Genomic DNA, 19503 nt, shown 5'->3' with positions numbered 1-19503 from the left:
ATATTCTATTATCATGGCATTATTAATACAATTATTAAATTATTAATGTAGGTGGACATTATTGGACCACCTGCGCATTTTCTAAAGCCCAGTGGAGCAGCAGGTATTCCATGTTGCTATGCTGCTAGATCTGCCGTCTTTGATGATTTGCTACGAAAAAGATTTTTTCAGCCAATAAGCTTTCAGTGTTGGAGAAAATGAGGTCATCCTGGGTGGAGCATAAGAGGTCTAGTCGAAGGAATTCGGCAGACTTTTAACTTTTTTTTCATAATTTTTCATAAACTTAATATAATAATCGATTTTTATCGATGTTTGACGCTTGAGGTGAGTAAAGTGGTTTAACGTTTATCACTGTAGAAATGCGAGTCTGCTGGTTTTAATAAAGACACCTAGCTAAAGTGTCACCAGACTTTACTAGCTTAGACTCATTTTAACGGCTTAAATATCGCAAAAGTATCAATTTGGTTCGCTAATTGTTAGATATTGATTTTGTAAAATTATTTCTGTGTCTTTACCTTGGTATAAATGATTTTTACAGTAAAATTGTTGCGTTTTTATTTTTTGGTAGCTCACAGCGAACTGTAGGGATGTACTGAAGAATCGCTCTGGAGTAAAATGGCGTCTGAGGGACATCAGACCACAGCTGCCAAATCTCTCTCTGAAACATCCCAGCGTCCCGTAAGTGCACATTCTCACCGTTTTATATATTGTGTCATTGTTCCTACATCGGATATCTTGAACTAAATTCGATTGTATTCAGTAGGTCTTAAACTATTTCGACCGGATCATAAGTTCTTTATACACACGTTTTTTTTCCTTATAACAAAGTACTTACCAAAATCCTTCTTTCCAACTACCACCTGTTATAAAACTACAAATTAAAATACTATTTTATATTTCCCTGCATCATTAAAATCATTGTTTGATTTTCTTTAATTAATCTTAGGTAGTCTTCAATGAATAAAAAAAGTGTTTTATTTGTTACATTTATTTTAGGGGTTGAAGAGCTTCAGTCAGTATATTTTATTAATATTTCACTAATTATTAGGTCTACAATCATAGACATTATGTATGTAGATGCTTGGTTTTATGCGGTCAGAGTGTCCGCCATGTTGAATGTGGCAAATCTGCTTAAATACTTAAACAGTATCAGAGCGGCTTTAATCTTAGAGTATACTTTATAATTGTAACATTTTTTATTTTTGTAATATTACGAGTTTATGTATCAATAAGGCTTCATTCTCCTGACCATATGCTCATAAAGAATAAAAAAGAATACAACCTGTCCCTATTACTCCAGGACCACTGATCTATATTTATTTTCTGGATTGCTGATAGGCAAAAAACTGAAGTCTCCTGCCGCCATCTTGGTACTCCCCATTCTCACAGAGTGGTGTCATAAAACTGCCTGTGATATAAAGTAATTACGATATAATCAATACACATATATTACATGTACATCCTCAATTTAGCAATTTTCTCACATCATCGGATAGTGTGTGTAATATTCTTAATATCTGACTACAGTATTATTATGCTCCATTAACACACTCAATTTGTTGTGATGGATTTATATAAAATGTTATATTAAATGATTTATAGATATCATGATTTTCATTCTGACTATGCGATGTGATTATTTTTTTACCATAAATTACAGTAAAGTGATGACTTTATCTTTGTTTTAAAATACTAAAGCCTCCCCCCCAATGAAAAGGAGTAGATTTTGTTGTTCAATTCTGTAGCACACGTAATGTTTACATTCTACCAACGGCCTATGAGCAATCCAGTGAATGAATAGAGATTAGTGTCAAGGAGTGAACAAAAATCTGCAAACTGTGACTATTCTGGAAATGTTCCCCTTTAATTCACATAATCTGACCTTTTTCTCATAATGTTACCACTTTTGTCTTTCCTTTTTTACTTTATTGTCCTAGGACTTTATTTCCCTCATATTTGTTATTTTATCTCTTTAATACACGCTCAAAAAGTCTGTTCCTGATCTGTCTCTATACCAGATCATGAAAGGTTCACATGTGACATGGTTTAATGAAATAATGACCACAATTTTAAGATTTAATCAATTGATTTTTAAATTAATTACACACATTCATAACACAGTCATATATAGGGCTGGGTATTGTTCAAAAATTTTCGGTACCGGTACCAATACCGATACCTTCACTTCGATACCGGTTCCTGAACGATACTTTTTTCGATACCAGTTTTATAATATCAATTCGAAGAAAAAGAAAATTAATTACACACATTCATAACACAGTCATATATAGGGCTGGGTATTGTTCAAAAATTTTCGGTACCGGTACCAATACCGATACCTTCACTTCGATACCGGTTCCTGAACGATACTTTTTTCGATACCAGTTTTATAATATCAATTCGAAGAAAAAGAAAATTAATTACACACATTCATAACACAGTCATATATAGGGCTGGGTATTGTTCAAAAATTTTCGGTACCGGTACCAATACCGATACCTTCACTTCGATACCGGTTCCTGAACAATACTTTTTTCAATACCAGTTTTATAATATCAATTCGAAGAAAAAGAAAATTACTCAACATAAAAAAGTACAAATCTTGAGTTTTATTTTAAGCTCTGATTTTTCCATTTACATTTTTCCTCTTACATAAAAAAAAATAATCAGTGTCTAATATTCACTGTAACATTGTGAGGACCTTTTTACTTAGCAGTTTTCCTTTAGAAAAATTACCATGTCTGACAAACAAGCCCGTTGAATGGGATCCTACTAACAGCGCACCGCTGGTATGTGGGGGTCTGAGCGGCTCCGACAGAAAGAATATTGGAAGGCAGGATGAACTGACTGCACTGATTAAGTTTTCAGGTGGATTTTCCCACTTAAAAACATAATAAAACTACTTTATTCCCACTGATCACAGCAAATATAGCTGCAAGGCAAATAAAGGATAGAGTAGCTCCGCCCAACGCGCATCAGAGCCACTTTTGCACCGCGCAGCCAGAGCAGCAAAGCTTCTTCAGCCGCGCGTCAGAAGCTGGTACAAGCAGCAAAAAAGGAAGCAGCAGACGTGATTTTGCTTCTCCTGCTGCGTCCAGTTTGAAATTGCAGCATTATTACATTATTACAGCATTACTCCGCTCTGGCATTGCTCTTCCCACGGGCTGCTGAGAGGAGGATGGTCGCGCTGGCTGCGGTCCGCTCTTCTTGCAGTCAAACACCGAGCAACTTTCTGCTCTTAAATTGTTTACGTGCGCGATGTATTGCATTGCGCACTATTAGCATCAGTCTTAATAAAGTGAAGCCGCACTTTTGACCTGGGGGGCATTTTAAAGGAGTTCCGCGACGCTCACAACCAGTTCACAACAGATACACATCAACCCTGGCTGTAGGCGTGACCACCTGTGTATTTTTCCTGGATGACGCAATCACGTTAAGTGTTACAGCCAATCACCGAAACTTGGTACCGAAAGACGAGGCATGTTTCGATACTCGGTAGAACCGAAGCATTTCGGTCGGTACCATAAAAGAACCGAAGTTCGGTACCCAGCCCTAGTCATATATGTAAAATAGTAACCAGCCTACTAACCAGCATTTGTTAAAATATCTATTTTTCCAAAGCTTAGCAAGCTCTTCATCATTTCTGTGATAAAGAGCCATATTGATGTGCATTTTAAGATCCATTAAACACATGATCTCGATACAACACATGCCGAGATAAGGTGTTTAATGTTTTTTTGTTTTTTTTGTCTTAGTTTTGATCCAATGATAATAAAAAGCCATGATTTGGATCTCCTGAGGATGAAGGAGCTGAATGACTTTAAGAAAGGCAAGTTCAGGGTTTCCGTGGGTCATTGAAAATCATTAAAAATCATTAAATTTGTGATCGTAAATGAGCGTAAAGCCGTATGTTCGGAAATGAAGCTCGATGTGGAGAAAAAGCTAGAGAATGGGAAAATGCTAATTTCAACTAAAGTGGCTGGAAAACGAGGAATTCGGGACATGGCTGCAACCTGTGGACAGTAAAGATGACAAAGGATTTGCTGTGTTTTTTATATATATATATATATATATATATATATATGAGAGTCATGGGTAATTGTTCATGGCATTAAAATTATTTCTAAGAGCATTAAAAGAGCAATTAAAAGCATTAAATTAGAGTAACTCATTCCTGTATAAACCCTAAAGTTTTGTCATCACAGTGTCAGTCCATGCAATATTAAATCTCTCAATTGTTTTGGCATCTCAATCCACTCTAGGCTGCTGTTATCCTTCGACTAAAATTTTACATCAATATTGTTGCGTTCTCGCGGTTTACAGTGACTAATGTATATAGTCATAGTTTCTAAACAATGCTATTTCATAGGATATCCTACTTTTTCTGAAAAAAATAACTTTGAATCAGGTCTGTAATAGGGCTGAAACACCTAATGGTGATTAATCGTGATTAATCAATTTTTGAAAAAATCATCAACTATTTTAGTAATTGATTAATGTTAACTGGAGTACAGAGACTCTAAAACGTACCTTTAGCTGACAGAGCGACCTACTTAGAACAGTAATTATACCACAATTGTAAGAAAATATATAAACCTTTTGCATTTAAGATAAAAAAAAGCTCTATCCAGAACTCCTCAAGTGGAAAATTTTAAGTTTCATGAAAAATCTTCTTGAAAAAAACTTTTTAGAGGTTCCACTAACCACTAATTTTTTTAACGACTAATGTTTACGCTAATTAATTAGTTAATTGAATTAGTTCTTAACTAATCTTAACAACTAATAAAAAAAAAATCCCACTGTTGGGGATTGGCAGAGCAGCCACTGGATGGTTATGGCAAGTTTAAAAAAAAGCTACATTTGTACTGTCTGTGTGTAGGAGTGCTCATCAGATAAACCCTCTGTCTCAGTCTGGTGCTCTCTAGAAATAACTATAACTGTGCTTGCAGAGCGTTGTTCAGCGATTAACAGAAAAAAGAAGAAAACGAGAGGGAGCTCTGATCATTATTGCTGCATTGAAACAATTGTTATAAACTATGACGAAAAAGTTTATAAATACCCAAATTAACTAAAAATGTGACCCCGCCCATGAGAACCCGGCTAAAGTCGCAACGTCTAATTATTCAATAAAGGTCGTCAAAGCTGTCATATCGATAAAAATGTCAAAATTGTGCTATATGAGATTATTGCTGTAAATGATATATTAAGTACTGAGGTTTATGGATGGCTTGTTTAAAAGTCAATTTCTAACATGATAAATAGCGTATTTTGTGATTTTATAAACCAACTACTGTTGCGGCGAACGCCCCTTTTGTTTACATCAGCTGTTTAAGCGTGAGCGCGCAGTTTACCTGTGTGCAATCAATCAGTCAATCAAAAGGTGAGACAAACTTCCTAGTTCAAGCAGAGGATCGCAGCATGAAAATAAAAAGCCCCCGTTTACTCGGGCAGTGGAAGAAGCTGTGCAAAATGTGTATTAAGGAAGCAAAGGACTGAACAGACAGCCGGTAAGCTTGCATTTCTGTTGTGAAAAGAATGTATGCGCCGCGCTGATGAGGCGTTGAGATGTGCGGGAAATGTTTGTTTGTAGTTTTAAGCTTATAAATACTCACACGGTACGTCATGAAAATTTTGGCTTGTAAGTCTTGCTTGCTTGCTTTATTTGGTTGGAAAAAATGCTGGTGTAACTTTTTTTTTCAGTGATTTAACATTGCGGTTGAACAATCCAAATTAATGTGTTTGTCAAACTGTTGCACGGGGTAATTTTTGCATCTTTCTTCTGTGTGTGATTAAAATAGACTTCTAACAGTTAAAATGAAATTTCATAGTCTATGTTATGCATATTTAAAACAAACTAAAAATCACTCACTGGTTATTTATTATTGCTATTTAAGAATTCATGTAATCTATGGAGTTAAATAACCTCCATAAATCTGCTTCGGTTAAAATGCGTTAATACGTTTTTTGATGCATTTTTTATGATAATTAAAAACTAAATGGTCTTAATTTAAAGTTAAAAACATAGTCTATTTTCATAAATATATTTAATGTTGCATTTCTCAGAACTATTACAATTTGCTATATGGTAAATGCTTTGTTTGGTTTCATTTCTTTCAAAGGTTTTTCACCTGCTTAATTAAATGATTCTGTAAACCTGTAAACAACACAAGAAGAAGAATAAAAAAGGGAAAAATGAAACAACAGTTTGGTCATTGAGTGGAATCCAGTTTAATGTTCAGCTTAATACAACCCTTCAAGTGTGGGAATAGCACAGCAAAGATCAAATCACTTGACAACTACTACTAATAATAATAATAATAATAATAATAATAATAATGAAATAACATGACTACATGATCTGATAGAAACATCATGGTATTGTGTTATGCAACTGCTTACATAATCAGCTTCATCTGGTACCACCTAGACATTCATTTAGTGTAATTTGTATGCTTTTTCGCCATGATCATCATACTAAATAGATCCATTTTTATTAAACATGAACATTTTTATATACATCTGTTGGATATTACTTGAAAAAGCAGAATCTAAACTTGAATTTGGTGTATGACACACTGCCAGGATAATTGTGATTCCAAGATGCATCAGTGTTGAAAGTATTTTTAGTTTAGAATTTTGAGTTCCAAATCTTTACATTGGAATTTCTCAAAAGTCAGTTTTTCTGAACCCGTATGCAGCACAATCTTTGATATGGCCCTACTCTGTGAATTTTAGAGATATCAATCTGAATTTTTCAGAATACATTCTTAACATTGTGTAGAATGGTTTTATACATTAAGTTGAGATTCACCAAAAAATGACTTTAGCTGGGTAGGCAGGGTCACAAATGTTAAAACCTACCAACCAAATATAATCGATTGTATATTCTGGAAATTGCAGTTTTACCACAAACCTTTCTAATTACTTCCAGCCTCTACAAACAGCAGAGGGGAATCCCCCTCAGGCTGGCAGCTGCAGAGAGCTTTTTAGCTGGGATTTCCAGCTGCCTCTAGGCGGTATGCTGGAGGTCTGACACTCCGGAAAAGAACTGCATCTTTTATTAGGATCATAAACCTAATGAACTGACTGCAGAGATGCTGTTTGGAGGTGGACTTTCTCTCTTAAAAATGCGCTAAAACTATTTTCTCAATTCGTAAAGTAAGTAAAGCCAGACTGCTCTTTAGCTTGAAGCTACAGAACAGAGCAGATAAACAACCAGAGCACAGAGCATCCAGAGCGTAGAAGCGTCAAAGCAACTTGACCAACATTTGACCCAGTGGCTAGTTTCCACTCTTATCACCAGCTGCCCAAAAGTATTCCTATAGTTTGGATACTTTTGGTCTTCTAGCGGATGCCTCCTTCCTCATTTCAGACTCACCCGCCGCTGCCATTTTCGTATCACACTCACACCAAAACCAACAGTAACAAAATCTCGTGACGGGGAGGAAAAGGGAGCTAATCTTCTAGCGATGTGATCACAGCAGAACTAGTGCTGTGGAGCAGAATTACCTTAACTCAGATGAGCTCAGATTTGCTCAGACCAAAATAAATAGGCTATACAGTAAACAGGCTGACAAAAATAGCCATTGACGGAAAAAAATCTGTCAAGGAATTTTCACCATTGATTTATGTCGATTCGGTCGACTAATCGCAGCTAACATTTTGCTATTTGATTATTAATCGAAAAAAATGATCGATGGATTATCAATTTGCTAAATAATTGTTAGTCGCAGCCCTAGTCTGTGAGCCGTTATCACCGAATTTGACTATTGGAACTGAATTACTGAAATAAATGCTCTTTAAATGATAAACCAATTATTTTAATGGACCTGTGGTCTCTCTTAATTGATTAGTTTGATTTTTTTTTTATAATCGAAGTTCTGTGTGCCCTTACCTGCAGTTGAAACAAGTGACAACAGCTAATTAAAAGGATAATTTTAAAGCAAATATAAAACCTGGAAAGCACAAAAAGCCACATATTCAAAATTGCAAAACCGACATTCAGACACTGGAAAAAATGGTATAGAAATAAGTACAAATTTCTTAAATTAAATGCATATACCTTAAATCTGAGTAGGTAAGTGAGATAGTTTGCCAATGGAATGAGTATTTTTACTCTTAAAATAAGATATTTAGATCATAAGCACTTGAAATAAGACTATGCAGTTGTGTTTTCTTATTTTAAGTGTAAATGGTCTTGTTCCATTGGCCAAGAACAGTTGCACTTATTATTAAGTTGTACTTGGCACAGACCTTTCATTTGTTTCACATCTGTTGTTAACAAATGTAAAACAAAAAGACCTTTGAAGAGGATTTTTGTATATATATATTAAAATGAAATATGGAATCCTGTTGCACAGTGGCTGCTACATGTTAATACTAGACATAAAGAAATAGAAATATTCCAATTTTTAATATCATTTAATGTGAAAGTAGGAAGGCAGTATTGCATTGCTCTGCCATAAAAAACAAAATAATGCTTCAGAATTTATCCGTTTTGCACACAGAGGGATTAATAGAATTTCTGGATAGGCCATTCAAATTATAGCTTTGCAAATGTAAGATATAATTTCCAAACTTCCACACCATGGAGGGTTAATGTTGAATCTAACCTCTCTCTCTCTCTCTTTTAGACCAGTGTTGGTATGAATGGAAAAAGTGGTTGCATGCCAGTCCCCTTCGTCAACAACCCAGTTTCATCACATTTGGAGCGCAGGGATGTTTCCTGGTCTCAGGGGCTTCAGGATGATCCGTATGAAGTCAGTTACACCCAGAACGCCATTAAAAACAGGTATTACTATGGATAGACATTAAGTACAGATAACTTTGTTGTCCATCATGTTTTGGGATGGACATTTGTCTTTGACGTCTGGCAAAATAATCACATCAACATCTTCATCAATTCAAGATACTGAATTCATTTAAGTAATTTTATTTTTTCAAAAGAACAGTGGTTTATCCACGTGGAATCTATTTAAATGTTCTGAATTTGTATTTTCATGACTTATCGAAATCTAGATAAGTAATTTTTTCTTAAAATAAGTGCATTTGTTCTTGGATTGAGGAGGTAAAAGAAATATTTTTTTATTTATAGTTAGTTTTTCCAGTGTAGGTTAGTTTACACTGCAAAAATGAGTAAAAGGTTCTTTAAAAAGGTGTTTATTTGAGTAGGAAAATAAGATTTTCTGCCAATGGAATTAGCATTTTACCCTTAAAATAAGACAGTAAGGTAATATGCACTTGAAATAGGGCCATGCAATTGCTTTTCCTTATTTTAAATGTATATTGTCTTGTTGCATCATCGCAGTGTCTCACATACTGCTTAATTCGAGAGAAAAAAATGCACTTGTTTTAAGATACATTAAATTATATTTACATTTTTTGCAGTTTAGGAATTTTCGTGTTTAAAGAAAAATGCCTAATAATTACAGAACAGTTAGTTATACAATGAAAATCCACTCTTTCCCCTTGAAGGACATTGACTGATGCCAACTGTGACGGTGAGGCCGATCTGCAGGGTCTTGTTTCAAATATATTGGACGAAGCGGACTCACAGGATAGCTTCTACAGTCAGAGGTAATTCAGTGTTTTCATTTTTCACTGGGGGTTTATGTAAAGAACTAGTTGACTCAGGACATCTATTAGTGCGGTACTGACTGAAAAACTGACAAATCTTTTTTTAAGCCTTCCCACTTGGAACCCTGTTTGGTCTCCGAAGACGCTGAAAGAAGAGCTGCTGCAGTATTTCCCACCAGAACCAAAAACATTCAACAACTCTTCCTTTATTTCAAACCATCAGCTCCATGACACCTCCAAGAAAAGACAGCAACAATTAGGTGATAAAGACGTTCATGAGTTGAGTTATCTTCCCAGAGGTCCAGCTGCCAATCAGCAGTGGCCTTTCAACTTACCTGATGCAGGGAATTATTCCATTCGCCCTCAAAAGCTGCCACCAGGTCTACTGACGACCAACAAAGTAGCTGCTGACCTGTCCCAGCTGCAGCAGTATAAGCCCCCCAGCATGCCGCCTTATACCGGCAGAGGGAACGATGCTCCTTTGAAGAATTTCCCTGTTCTTAGTGACATCTTCAGACCTCAAAATGATGCAATTAATTTGTCCCTTGAAGACTCACCAGATGACCTCTACACACAAAATAAGATAAATCCATTCTTTAATGAGCACCATGTACCAGAAGACATGAACCAACTGGTCAGCAGTTTTCAGTCATTCATGCCGTCGGATCATGACAGCAGCTGTTTGGAAGACTTTCCAAACACGCCCCAACCCACTATGGACATGCTCACACGCCACTTGGAGCCGATGCAGAACGGAGAAGTTAGAGAACCAAACTTTCAATTTGATGATTTGCAAGATCCCCCCGAGTTCAGTTCTGACCACAGGGAATACTTCCTGAAACTGAAGGCATTCCCAGCAAATAGGAGCATCCCAAACCTACGCCAAAGCAAGCCAATAGTGAATCATAAGCCAAGCATGAACCAGTTTTCAAAACATCACACCAGACAGAGCCAGAAGATCAGGTCACAGATGGAGAAAGAATACAAGATGATGGAAACCAGCGGATTCACTGGAGAAGGCTTCAGCAGGAGGCACATGGCAGAGAGAGACAAACAACGCTTCTCGCAAAATCCATTCTTTGGTTTCCAGGGGAACATGCAGTCTCAGAGACGCGCCAGAGAAAACCTCCTGATTGGTGCGGGGAATGTCCAGCAGTTGACTTCTCTTCCATGTTCTCTAAACGACATCAGGAGATACTCCAATATGATCATGAACCCCAACCTTAGCTCTAGCCATGCTCCTCACATTAATATGAATGGAATGGGATCCACGAATGACGCTGCAGCATTCAACTCCTTCATCAGTGACATGAAGGACCACAGAGATGAGAGCGCCTATCATGGCGTGGCCTCAGCTGGTACAGCTTCACAGATGATGAATGAAGGAGGACCTGCTTTCCAGATTCACTTCTACCTGGATGAGTGTTACCAGCAGTGTAGGAGTTTGGAAAAGGAGAGGAAAAAGGTAGGTGATTTTATATTGTATTTTCAATTTTAAGCTTTTATTATAGTTTTTCACCATTGTCTCACATTTTTCCATTTTAGACAGAGGTCATCCTTAAAAAAGCTTTTCCTGGGAGAAGGAACACAATGATGACCAACGTCAACGCCCCAAAAACTCCACTAAGACTCACAAGAGTTGACTCCCTCATCTTTACTCAGATGAAGGAGCAAGCAATGGTAAACTCACCTCTCTACTGCCACCTTTAGGTGAACGTTGTCCTAGCAGCTGAATGTCAGAAACATTTGCTTCATTTTTGCCTTTTTGTAATCGGTTAAAGAAAAAAAAAAGCGACTGCAGAGTCAAATGGTTTTAAAGGACCTAATAATGGAACAGTAAGCGACAGCTCCCTACATCTTTTTCCACAAATATTGTTTTTTATGTTGTAAGGAAAGGCGGGCATGGCTTAAAGCGCTCTGATGGAGCCAAAAAACAGTTTCTCTCAATGGTTTGTTCCCTATATTTGTTAGATCAACATAAAATGAACAGCGGATCGATGGAAATTAGCTGATGTGAGTAAACGGCACGTCCGCGGCTGCAGCACTGCTGGACGGGAATAGTTAGACAATCCTTCTATACAGCATTAAATGCTTGAGTAAGATTTTGACCAGAACATTTTGTGGTCCAGTTTAAGCAAGTAGAAATCACACACTCTGCAAAAATGATCTTGAAATTATTAAAAATGAAGTATATTTACCTTTAATTTGAGTAGGAAAATAAGATGATCTGCCAATGGAAAGAGGATTTTTACTCTTAAAATAAGATTATTAGACAATATGTACTTGAAATAAGACAATGCAATTATTTTTTTCTTATTTTAAATGTAAATTGTCACCTCAATTCAAGAAAAAATGCACTTTTTTTAAGAAAATATGACTTATTTACATTTACATTTATTCCAGTGTAGAAATCTATAAATGGGATTAAATGCAACTGGAGGAGGTAAGAAAAGCCAAATGTGCTGCATATTTCATCAATTAAAAACTGGAACGATCTTTATTTGTGAAAGCAAAGATTTAAATGTTACCTGAGATGCATGCGTTAAATAAATAAATATTGTGTGTGCGAATGTATATACACTACATACAAAATATAGATTGGCGGGCCGTCAATCATCAATTTTTTTGATTTTGTCCCGGACCCAGCCAAGGCTGTCAGCTTTATTTCAAATGCCAATATTACAGATAAGAGTACAGCACAAAACACACTGGAAAATAATCGAAATCTAGATAAATCTTTTTTTTTCTTAAAATAGGTGCATTTGTTCTTGAATTAAGGAGTTAAAAGAGACATTTTGCCAATGGAACAAGACAATTTACACTTAAAATAAGGAAACACAATTGCATTGTCTTAAATTAAGTGCATAGGATCTAATTATCTTATATGAAGAGTAAAAATAGTCATTCCATTGGCAAACTATTTCATTTACCTACACAAATTAAGGGTAAACAAACGTAATTTAAGGAACTTTTACTTATTTCTAGATCTTTTTTCCAGTGTATTCACAGTGAGGAGTGTTGAAAAAAGCTTGTCAACAACAGTAGGTGTATTAGCAACCAATGGGTTGCATAAACTAAAACAATAGTGCCCAGATAATTGAGATTTTAGATGCAGGCCACTATATTCATTTTTTGGCCACTGGATCAGGTCGTCCGTACAAATAAATATGGCCCAGTTGTACGATTTTGTCCTCAAATGATATTGTCACATATAAAGAATGCCCTTTTAATTAGTTGTGCTTTTGAAATTAGAATATATTCAAATAACATGTTTGAACCTTTATGTTAAAACCAACGAGTGAAGAAAGTGCTGGCATTATAATCATGTTTCAGGTGGAAGGCCTTTTCGACAGAATGGAGCATCTTTGTGGTGTTTCCCTGCCTATCAACATCCATGCTGCGCTGAAAAGGCACGACATGGCTATATGCGTCACCCAGACAAGATTCAAGGAGGATGGAAACCCGACTAAACAGCAGCAGCCGGGAATTAATTTCAGCGAGGACAGAGGTAATCAATCTAAGTACTTTTACCTCTTTTAAAGATGCCCATCATCCTAACTGGCTTTTTTCCCTCAAAGGTAACATGTTGATGGTCACTGCACTGAAGGACCTGACTGCTACCACCAGGGGGCTCCAAACAGCTGTGTGGCGTGCCCTCCAAATGACGCTTCCCAAATCTGTCAGGATTCAGGACCATAATGTGTGTGAAGGAGACCAATGTGCCGAGAGGGGCTCTTCTCCTTTCCAGGGTTACTCTTTTCGATTTTGAATAAAGTGGAAGAAACAAATATTCCATTAATTGAGTACATTTTAATATATTTATATAACTTTTCTGCTTTACTTTTTGACTTTACTTTTGAATTGACTTTTTTTGTCAATTCCTGTTTCGATGTTACCAGTTCTGTACAATGAATTTTAAAAATAAAGTTTTGTACAAAGAAATAAAAGTTTTTTTTTTCATTTTAAAAAAAGACCTCAAAACCTTTGAATGATGGAACAGTATACATCTGAGGTTAGTTAATTTAGCAAAAATGTTTCACCATCAAGATGCATAGAAACTAAAAGCAAAACCTGCAGATGAGTTTTGTAATAATTTGAAGCATTTATCAGATTTTGGCTGCAAGAATACCAGTGAAAATGGGTCGATTCTCATCTTGAGTTATATGCTTTAGTAAAATCATGACGGTGAAAATTTTTAATAGGTAGAATGAAGTTCTCTGCATAGGTTTATACCAAAACGGTCATAGAAAGTGGGTAAGACTATCAAACAACTAAGTGTAAATTCATTTATGTATGAATTTTCCGTTCAGCGTGTCTCACCATTGAGAAAAGCTTTACCAAGCATCTGGCAGTGACTTAAACACAATTAGAAATGTATTTGTTAAGAGATGCTAAAATTTTAAGCTTTAACTTCTCAATCTATTTTTTTTCCCCAAAGAAACAAAAAAACTTCCTTTTGGTTTTTAACTTTTACGTGCACCTTTTTGTGCACGTTACTTTTTTCTGTATTGTTTGGCCAAATTGTCCTCTCGCTGCATTTTGTCCATTCCTTGGTCAAGCTTTTGCTTGATCAGTTAGTTTTTTAAAACAACTTTAACCTGTGTGGAGGTTAACATAACTAGAAATGATTTAGTTTACGTGTATTAATACAATTGATAAATGAAACATGAGATAATCACATGATAAGGGATGTGAAGGATTGCATTGAAGTCAATGAGTCGATGCAATCAACTGGTTTTCCTTAGATTAGAGAATAAATCAATTTGACTGTATGATCTGCTGAACTATAGAAATAAACTGAATTGAAATTGCATTTATTAAGACTAAATATCAGGAAATTTAAGGTTAAAAAGGGCATGAGGACACATCAATCATTTCCAGCAACATCGATTCCAGTCGCTGGCTTCTCTTCCGCTTCAGCTATTTTGTCAAGGAGAAGCTTGATCTCTGTAATTCAACTATTCCAGATAAAATAAAAAACATTTTCTCCCTATTTCTGTGATCACAGACTTTATGTTTGCACAGTAAAAGGCAAACAGACCGATACAGAACACTTAAAACAAAATAAGCATAGCTTATGTTTATCATCAAGGATATTCCTCTTCTTCCGTTTAACTGACGTATTGAGCAAGAAGGGCCTCTTTTCTTTTCTTTGATTCTTCAGACAGGTCTTTGCTTCACAACAATCTGAGCCTGTTTTTCTATCATGCTGGCAATGGCCTGGACCTCAGCTAAGATCACAAAAGAAAAGACACAAGGATGAGTCACATTAGGATAAAAAAATAATTACAACATTACAACTAATTTTATTTAGTATGTACAAAAATGCTATCAAATATATTGATTAATAATCATTGATCATTGTGGCACAAAACATAAAAAAAAATTTGCATCACACTCGAGCACAAAAAGCTCACAGATATAAGGGTCTTAACTATATTCTATTCAGCTTATTCATATAGTGCCAATTCACAACACGTCATATCAAGGCACTTTACAGTTCATCTGATCATACGGTCAAATTGATACAGTTTTCTACCAAAAGAAAACCAGTTAATTGCACTAACTCATTGACTCAAATGCAATCCTTGTAGCGACAGCGGAGAGGAAAAATCCCTTTTAACAGGAAGAAATCTCCACCAGAACCAGGTTCAGCGTGAGCGGCCATCTTCCGAGGCCGACTGGGGTTTAAGGAGACAGAAGCAGAGATACAAAAAGCAGGTATTAAAGGCAGCCCAGTCCAGGAAACACACAGCCAGGCAGACCAGCTCCCATGTCAGAGGATGAAGAGATCACATGCATTTGTTCTTGAATTGAGAAGGTTAAAGAGACATTTTGCCCATAGAACAAGACGGTTTATATTTAAAATAAGAAAACACGATTGCATTGTCTTATTTCAAGTGCATTATATCTAAATATTTTATTTTAAGAGTAAAAATACTCATTCCATTGGAAAATTATCTAATTTACCTACTCAAATTAAGGGTAATTACACTTTATTTATAGCAAACCTTTAATCGTACCTCACACTGGATTGATGACTGATTTGTGTGTCACTGTTTGCACCACGAAGACGTTAACTTCTCTGATGTCTTGTTGAACCTAAACAAAATAATAATCTCTTTCTGTCCGCGTGAAGCACGTTATGCAGAACATCCACCTCCCGGAGATTTTGCTTAATGAGTTCTCTGAAATGACACTTCAGCACCTCCGTTTTCCCAGGCCGCCACCTCCTAATACTGCCGGGCTCACTTTTCCGCTCCCTGTCACCCTCTTTGGGCTGTTGGTGATTTACAAGCGTAATCCATTACTACACACTTACACTAATTGTCTTCGGTGGGAAGTGGCTGCTGTGACCTTTTTATTGGAAATGAAAATAAGTGGAGGCGCAGAACAGGCGATATTGGATTCTGTTGTTAATTAATGTGTGTATTATCTGGTTGGATGAAGCCGGGGGGAGGAGGATAATTGAATTACAGTCAGTGAGTTGGATAATGCACTGTTGTAATCGTTTCACCGTATAAGACGGTGCTCATATTAGGAAGACGAAGAGTGGGTTTGATTCGCTTGGAGAAAATAGAAGTTATTTGTTTGGTTTTGGGATGTGAGGCATGAATTTAACCATACAGTGTACGATTACTCTCTGTTTTATTTCCCTTACTGCATTTACTTAAACTTATTACATTTAACCCAAAATGTCTGGAGAGCTAAAATCCTTAGTAGAGGATGGGGGAGTGTAACAAATAAACTGAGTGTAAAGTTTCTTAAACATTTTATTTTTCTTACTTTTATTTTAACTGGAAGAAACTTGTTGAAACAAAGATAAGAATTTTTAAATTAATTCTAAAATGCAAAGGCAGCCAGTGGAGTTAGGCCAGGACATCGTATTTTGGAGTTCCAGTTAAAAGACGAGCAGCTGCAATTTGCACCAGCTGTAAGCAAGACAGCAAAGACTGGCACAGTTACAGTAATCCAGCCAAAATGAAATAAAAGCATAACTGTTTCAAAGGGTTGCCATGAAAGAAAAGGCTTTTGCCAATTGTCTTAACTTATAAAAGCAATATCTGACAGTGGCTGCAATTTTTTTGTCCAATTTAAAATCACTGTCCACCTTAAAACCCAAGTTTGTGATGGTCGATTTAAAATATGGTGTGAGGACTTCCTAGGTCTATAGTAGAGGAATCAAAAAGGCAATTAGGCCTGTCATGATCTTGGCACTGATGACGGGCTTAATTACTCATTTCGTTCACCTGTCCAATTGTCCACATGTCTTTATTTAGTCCTCTATGACTCAAATTAAGTTGTAGTTGCAGGAAAAATCTGATATTTGGAGAAAATGATAATATAGGGTAATATTTTTTTTAGAGAGACCTTCACATGCAATGAATTCTGGGATGTTGCAGATTTGCAACAGTGGCCCGGAGTGGTAAATTAACACTGAAGACTGAATCTGATATGAACGTTAACTTTATTAGAATGTCACAAATAAAAATTCAAAACAAAGTTAGAAAAAAAAATGTTCTCTCACAAAATTAGAGACAACTTTTTCTCCATATTTTTCTCCATCGACATCTCAAAACCTCTTGAGAAGGCCATTTCTGTCAAACTGTTGCTCATAATATAGGCAAACTAGTAGATAAAGCATGTAGCATCCATTAGTACCGGTTTGGGCACACGTTGCAAATCCACAACATTGAAATCAAGATGCCTCTGGTGAAAAACTCAGATTAGATAAAATCTACTAATTGGCATGTGTCATATCTATACATATGGTAGTAATGCTTACATTAAATTGGTGCTTAGAAAATCTGTTTCAGTGACACCAAGGACTCAGCCATGTTGAAAGTGAGTCAGCAGTGCTATCTGGTGAGCTGGAGAGAAACTGTTTGTTGCAAATGCACAACTAAGTCTTCTGTTGTACTTCTGAGTAACAAAAGCTCTTAAAATATATGGATGTGGAGTAATTAGCTAAGTAGCATTTAGCTGTTGCAAATCTGCAACATCTGCCTGGAGAGGGTTAAACTGCTTGCTCCCAGTCATCAGAGCCAGATTATTTCTCTCCAGCATGTGGTGAGAGTGTTTCTAGCATTACTAGTTTGTGTTCTGAATGCCTGATCCTGACCCGTTTTGTCTTCGGACCTTTGAGCCTGGCGGTCCCTGTTCTGATCCATTTGCCTGACCTGTCTTGGGATTCTGTTGGACTTTATTTGTGGATTGTACCTGGATCTGCCTCGTGACTTTTCCTTTTTGATTATCCTGCCTTCCGTTACCTGCTTAGATCTGATCTCCTGTTAGTTCTGTAGTTTCCAAAGTTTTGGCTTCTGGAACTCTCTGTGTAGCAACAGCTGCGTCTTGTCAGCTTACTGGCTGTTATCAACATCGTTCTCTGGGCACAGACTGTACTCTACTCCATGTTAGTAACTGCATTTATATCATCCTCCAAAGGGTTATCGTGGTCACTAACCTTAGTTTCCTCTAGAGTTTCTTAATCTTAAATGATTTTGAATAATCCCACTGTATGCCATGCCTGAATACTGGGTCCCCAACATAACCTCAGTTTTCTTAAGAAGTTCAGGGCCAACCAGTCTTTAATGTCATCTAAACAGTTCAATAAAGACTTGAACCCTGCCATCTTCCTGCTTTAGGGGCAAATAGATATGAGAGTAATCGGCATAAAAAATCAGTTCCATTCAATATGATCTAAACCATTTAAGAGCGGTGTGCTGGATCACTATTAATTGATTCAGACATGTTATCGGAATAGCCGTTAGATCAACAGAAGTTAAATCGTATAGCTACCACAATCACAGGCCAAGAGAATATCATTAAAACCTTGTAGTAATGCTGATTCAGTCCTATTACGAGCCTTCAACCCAGACTGAATTATTTAAGGGAGGTCATTTCCCTCCAGATAAGGTTTAAGCTGAGAGAAAATTATCTTATTCAAGACTTTTGAAATAAATATTAGCTTAAAAATAGGCCTATAATTGGACAATGTAGATCGAACGAGTCCTGGATGCTTGAGAAGAGGTGTAACTACTGTATGTTTAAGTTTAGTAGGGACCACACCAGCACAGACTAGCTTTGATAATGGTAAATGTAAGAAAACCTGTTCAAAAATTGTGGAAGAACAGGATCCTGATAGTTTCAGATCTGTTACCATATCACCAAACATAAAAAAAAGAAAAAAAAAAAAAAAACAGAGCAAGGAGCTGAAACTGAAGGATCAGTCAAGCAAAGTCCTTAGACCTTTTCTGTAGGTCATTTCATCTACAAGGGAACAGCAAACCAAAAATTCTTCCTAAGCCCGGTCCCTAACCTCTGGATCACATCTGTTTTTGTTACATCTACAAATGAATGAACACAAACATATCAATTTGTGATAGTATTGACTGCTTATTGGGATTAACTAGTGTGTTTATCTTTTTTGTTGGGTTGTTTCGCCATCCTGTGGTCATGTGTGGAACTACCTCATTAAAGCATCAGGTTTCTGGTGCAATAAGGTTGTGCACCAAATAGTGAAATGAACAATAATCATAAAACCTCACTGACCAACAATTGCGCTTAACGATAACCAGACTGAACGTTTGGAAGGTGCAGAGCCTCATCACTGTCACCATCTTTCTAAACACAGCAGATTTATGATTTTTGCTGATTTTAGGTTGAGTGCTGTAAAGTTTTCACTCTCCACTTAGTCTACCTCATCTTTTCCTGTCTTTATACAGCTTTAGTAGATCTGTGACAAAGTCTCAGAACTATCTTGTTTATATAAATACAACTTGACGGTCAGCTGCTATTGTTAAAAGCTTGCTAAATGTTTGAGTAAAAGCTTTCTGGACCTGCAGATAATTAGTTTCAGACTGGATAGAAATATTTAGTAGGTAATGTGAAGTACTCAGATTTTCTCCCTTCAAAGAAAACAGTCAA

The 19503-nt window shown here is 36.4% G+C and overlaps 1 protein-coding gene across 1 annotated transcript; it reads left to right on the top strand.

The window, feature by feature from the left end:
• Positions 1-204: 204 nt before the first annotated feature.
• On the top strand, positions 205-13468 carry moto (minamoto). The gene is made up of 8 exons (XM_038287202.1): positions 205-324; positions 569-678; positions 8634-8791; positions 9475-9576; positions 9685-11041; positions 11122-11256; positions 12910-13084; positions 13155-13468. Exons 2-8 carry the CDS (start codon positions 616-618, stop codon positions 13343-13345), a joined length of 2181 nt encoding a protein of 726 aa, XP_038143130.1. The 5' UTR covers positions 205-324; positions 569-615; the 3' UTR covers positions 13346-13468.
• The last annotated feature ends 6035 nt before the right edge of the window (positions 13469-19503 follow it).

This window comes from Cyprinodon tularosa, unplaced genomic scaffold (genome assembly GCF_016077235.1).
Source record: "Cyprinodon tularosa strain WSP-4 unplaced genomic scaffold, ASM1607723v1 ctg237, whole genome shotgun sequence".
Lineage (NCBI taxonomy): Eukaryota > Metazoa > Chordata > Actinopteri > Cyprinodontiformes > Cyprinodontidae > Cyprinodon > Cyprinodon tularosa.
This window is presented reverse-complemented; position numbering and strand designations above follow the sequence as displayed.

Excerpts from the sequence above, each read along its gene's own strand:
- moto (XM_038287202.1), top strand. The coding sequence starts at position 616 with ATGGCGTCTGAGGGACATCAGACCACAGCTGCCAAATCTCTCTCTGAA. Across the intron at positions 679-8,633 it reads CTGAAACATCCCAGCGTCCC|ACCAGTGTTGGTATGAATGG; the intron begins GTAAGTGCACAT and ends TCTCTCTTTTAG. Across the intron at positions 8,792-9,474 it reads CAGAACGCCATTAAAAACAG|GACATTGACTGATGCCAACT; the intron begins GTATTACTATGG and ends TTCCCCTTGAAG.